The following is a 5,035-nucleotide window of genomic DNA, read 5'->3' on the forward strand; positions in this document are numbered from 1 at the left end:
TTGTAACAGCAGCCATAGGAAACTAATACAGACAATGTGCTTCTAAAATTATTTTTAATATTATACACACCATATATTCAATAAAAATTTCTAGGCTTTCATAGCACATATCAAAGTTATTAGGAAAAACTAGACTGCACTACCAAAGATGTCAAGGATAGCACATGATTCTGAGAGGGAGATCCAAGACCATAGTATAGTTGTGCGTAAGAGGCAATTCTACTTAACAGCATGCGCGCGCCCGGCCGCCGCCGCCGCCGCCATTTTGGACCGACCGGAGCGCCGCCCACGGCCCAAGCCGATCCCGAGCCGCAGGTCCCGACCCGCCGGCCCGCCGCGCTGAGTCTGCGGGCGCCGTGTCCGTGGGCGCATCGCCCGGCCGGGCCCATGTGCGCGCGTCCCGCCCCAGGCCGCCCGCGCCCTGGCCGTCACCCGGGCCTCCGAGGAGCCGCCGCGACGCCCGGCCCGCGGGGCGGGTGAAGAGATTATAAATCTACTGAATGAAAACATTTTTCTTAAAGTTGCATATACTCCAAGAGAAAATCCCAAATGTTTTTATATTTTGCCTAAATACAAAATTTAAACAAGGAGTTTCACAGAAGTCAGGACCTCTGAGGAGAAAGTGTGCCAGCCCCTGTTCTGGGCTCCTCATCGGGTAGCTCAGTTCATCCTCACAGCAGCTCTATGCGGAGGGTGCTCCTTGCCCCCAGTTTACAGGGCTCTGTGCATGGAACTGCATGATCACACGGACAACATTTCTCTTTGGAAGCTGCCTTCTGTCTGATGGTTATACTAACCAGAAAAAGTAAATGAAGAGGCAGAACTTGAAGTTCCTCTCATTTGGCTGTTGGATAAGAGTCTAGAAGATGCTGCTTCCTAGTAATCTCGGCAGCTGCTTCCCCTGCCTGAACACCTCCTTCATGACATGCAGATTGTTTCGTGGAATCTCTCCAGTCTCATAGAAGGACAGCCACTCCTCAACTTGTTCTCGAAGCTTCTCCCCAAATACACTGCTCTGTGGCCATCACCATGTTCTGGAAGTTTGACTTGAACACCACGTCCCACGTCAACAAGCTGCTGGATAAGGAGGACGTGACGCTGCGAGAGTTAATGGACGAAGATGACATCTTGTAGGAGTGCAAGGCCCAGAACTGGAAGCTGCTGGACTTCTGTGCAGGCAGCGGAGCATGGAGGAGCTGGTGAGCCTCGTCACACAGGACCCGGCCCTGGACATGGAAGAGAAGGTCCACTTCAAGTACCCAAATACAGCCTGTGAGCTGCTGCCGTGTGACGTGCCGCAGATCAACGACCGGCTGGGAGGGGACGAGACTTTGCTCAACCTTCTTTACGACTTCTTGAACCGTGAGCCGCCCTTCAGTCCTCTCCTCGCCAGTTTTTTCAGCAAGACCATTGGCAGTCTCATTGAAAGAAGAACTGAACAGGTGATTGTGTTCTTGAGGAAGAAGGACAAGTTCCTCAGCCTGGTATTGAAGCACATCGGCACCTCGGCCCTCATGGACCTGCTGCTGCACCTGGTCAGCTGCGTAGAGCCCGCCGGGCTCCGGCAGGAGGTCCTGCACTGGCTTAATAAAGAGAAGATCATCCAGAGACTCGAGGAACTGATCCATGCGAGTCAGGATGAAGATAGGCAGTCCAACGCTTCTCAGGCGCCCTGCGACATCGTCAGGCTGGGCAGGGAGCAGGGCAGCCAGCTGCAGGAGGCTCCGGAGCCAGACCCCCTCCTCACGGTGCTGGAGTCGCAGGACTGCATGCAGCAGCTGCTGAAGAACATGTCTGACGGAGCCCAGACTGAGCTCTGCCTCGTCAGTGGGACCCAGGTGTTACTGACCTTGCTTGAGCCCAGGAGGGCGGGGATGGAGGGCTTGCTGGACTCCTGCTCCCTGGGACTGGACAGGCTGTGTGCCATCGGCTCCAGCGTCCTGCGTGGCATCGAGCCGTGGCTGAAGGACTTCCACCAGCTTCTGCTCAGCCCGCCAAAGAAAACAGCGATCCTGACCACCATCGGCGTGCTGGAGGAGCCCCTGGGTAAAGCCCGCCTGCACGGAGCCCGCCTCGTGGCCGCTCTGCTGCACACGGACATGCCCAGCATCAACCAGGAGCTCTGCTGGCTCAACGCCATGAGCTTGCTGCTGGACCTGTTTGTTAAGTACTCCTGGAATAACTTCCTGCACTTCCAAGTGGAGCTGTGCATGGCCGCCATCCTGTCCCACGCTGCCCGGGAGGACAGGGCCGTGGCCAGTGGACCTGAGGACGGGGTGGAGCCTCCACCCTCCATCGGGGACCCAGAGACCCCCCAGCCTGCCGCCAGCCGCCCCGAGAGCACGATGGTGACCCACCTGTTCCAGAAGTGTTGCCTGGTCCAGAGGATCCTGGAGGCCTGGGAAGCCAGTGACCACACACAGACAGTGGATGGCATGAGGCGCGGGAACATGGGCCACCTCACCCGGATCGCCAACACGGTGGTGCAGAACCTGGAGGGGGGCCCCATGCAGACCCAGGTCAGCGAGGTCATCCGAGGGCTCCCCTGGGACTGCCGCGGGCACTGGGAGAGCTTTGTGGAGGAGACACTGACAGAGGCCAACCGCAGGAACGCGGTGGACCTGGTTAGCACCCACCATTGTCACCCCTTAAGTGAGGAAGAGGACGTGGAGGGCGTTTTCCCTAGTGAGCTGTCCCTTCAGCAGGCTTTCTCCGAGTACCAGATCCAGCAGATGACGGCCGCCTTCGTGGACCCGTTTGGCTTCAGCAACGAGGAGTTTGCCGAGCAGGACAACAGCGTCAACGCCCCATTTGACAGGATCGTGGAGATCAACTTCAGCGTCGACAGCCCCGGTGCCACTCTGTTTGAGGCCTGCTGCAGTGACCACATCCAGCCCTTTGACAAGGACGACGACCTCTGGGAGGACGAGGAGGCACACCGTGTGGCTTAAGTGACCAGAGCCAGGTTCGGGGGCCCTCATGCTTCAGAGAGCTGCCGGAAGGACGGCCCGGAGCGCCGAGGCCAGGGCGGGGAGGAGAGCTCGGGAGCAGACGGGGACACGGCTCGGGCGGGGGCCCCTCGGGCTGCCGCCCAGAAGGAAGGTCCTCGTGTTGAGGGTGGCTCAGAAGCAGGTGCCCCGTGGACGGTGTTTGATGAGCCGGAGAGTTCCATGGCCTCGGGCCCGGCCCTGGCACTGGCGATGGGCGTGGGTTCCAGTGTGTGGGCGGCCAGCTCCCCCAGTGCCTTGGCTCCAGAGGAGAAAGGCTGGGCCGAGTTCGCTGACTTCTAGCCTTTCTGCTGCCCTGAGTCGGGGCCCAGGTGCAGCTCCTCGGTGGACAGAGGTCATGGCGATGCCCAGGGTGGCCTGAACCAGGGCCCAGAGAGAACCCTTGGCCCGGCCACTCCGGGTGCCTGGAACGCATGTGTTACCAGGAAGGCGCCCCTGGTGGCCTCCAGGAGCCGTGAGGACAAGCAGATGGTGGCTGTTGCCTCGGAGGCCGTTAGTGTGGGTCCCGGTCGGGAGGCCGCCCTCCGCCGCCCGTGTCAGTCCCCAGGTGTGGGCGGGAGTGTTGTGGACAGACGTGGCCTGCGAGGTGTCCAGGGAAGGGCCCTGGGCCCGTGTGGCCCACAGAGTGGGCTGAGTGCGCCACCAGCACGCCTCCAGACCTGGCCTCCCTTGCGCCTGTGGAAGTGACCTCTGCCCTGGTCGTGGCCGTCCTTCCCGAGGCTGCCATGGCGGCCACCACGGTACCGAGCAACGCCGGCCCCTCCCTGGCCACCCTGGCAGTCTCTCCTGTGCTGGCCGTGGCCGTCACCACTACAGCCCCAGCTGGCCCAGCTGTCTCCACGGCGGCCGCCCTAGGGACGGTGACAAAGGACAGGCAGACTGACGGGCCGCCGCCTGCAGGAGCCGCCTTAAATAGCCTCGTGTGATGCTGCTGCCGCCACCCAGCTTTGGCGCCCCAGCCAAGAAAACTACCTGGTGACACAGTTCATCTTTTTAAATTAAATTAAATTTAATTTAAAAATAAATGCTGCATTGGTAAAGCTGACTGTTGGAACCAGTCGGGCAGCCCAGCCTGCATTTCTCCTGCCTGACTCTGGGTGGGCCTCGAGGGTCCAGCCCCACGCACAGCAATAAGGCCTCAGACGGGGTCTCTGCCTGCGGGGGCCGTGACTCCAGACGCCGTGAGGACCGAGGGCTGGGCTGGGAGCCACAGGCTCTGAGCCTGTTTTTATCCATTATTTAACAAACGCAGATAGAGCTACATGTTTGCACTTTTTATCCAGTGCAGGAGAGGGTCTCTGAGGCTCTGGGGACAAATGTGGGTCTGGAGCTGGGCTGGCCAGACAGGGTTTTAGCTGCCTGGTGGCCCTGGGAGCTGGTCTTGAGCCAGGCTGCAAACCTGACTGACTTAAAAATAAAACGAGCCCCCCGCAGCCTGGCAGGGTGTCCCAGGCTTCCCGCTGCAGTGGGCAGTGGGGGCGCCTGGCAGGAGCTGGCCACGGGCTGCAGGATGGGATGCGGAGGGCCCAGCAGTGCCTGGGGGTGGGGGCCTAACCCTGCACCTGCCGTGGAGGGCAGGGCCGAGCTGCCCTGGGGGGTGTGCAGAGTTATCTCATGTTACTGTTCTGATAATCTGACAGGGCACCCAGATCCCACAACTCCCAATAAAAGTTGTTATTCTCACCAAAAAAAAAATAATGAAAAAAAAAGAACAGCATGGTGTATATACAGAAGAGAATAGCCAAACTCTTACACCTCAATACTAAGAAAACAAACAATCCAATCAAACTATGGGCAAAAGATTTGAATAGACATTTCACATAGGAAGATACAAAAATTATTAGTAAGCATATGACAAGATGCTCAGTATCATTCGTGATTAGGGACATGCAAATCAGAACCACAATGAGGTACCATTTCACACCCACTAAAAAGGCTATAATCAAAAAGACAGAGACTTCCCTGGTGGTGCAGTGGTTAAGAATCTGCCTGCCATTGCAGGGGACAGTGGTTCGATCCCTGATCCA

At 58.3% G+C, this 5,035-nt stretch overlaps 1 protein-coding gene across 1 annotated transcript; it reads left to right on the forward strand.

Moving 5' to 3' along the window:
- Positions 1 to 250: 250 nt before the first annotated feature.
- Positions 251 to 4,597, forward strand: LOC103011240 (serine/threonine-protein phosphatase 6 regulatory subunit 2-like). The gene is given in 3 exon segments (XM_028165409.2): positions 251 to 1,168; positions 1,171 to 3,534; positions 3,603 to 4,597. Coding segments are annotated over 3 exon segments (2,835 nt in total). The 5' UTR covers positions 251 to 1,029; the 3' UTR covers positions 3,935 to 4,597.
- Positions 4,598 to 5,035: the final 438 nt, after the last annotated feature.

This window comes from Balaenoptera acutorostrata, chromosome 1 (genome assembly GCF_949987535.1).
Source record: "Balaenoptera acutorostrata chromosome 1, mBalAcu1.1, whole genome shotgun sequence".
NCBI classification, from domain to species: domain Eukaryota; kingdom Metazoa; phylum Chordata; class Mammalia; order Artiodactyla; family Balaenopteridae; genus Balaenoptera; species Balaenoptera acutorostrata.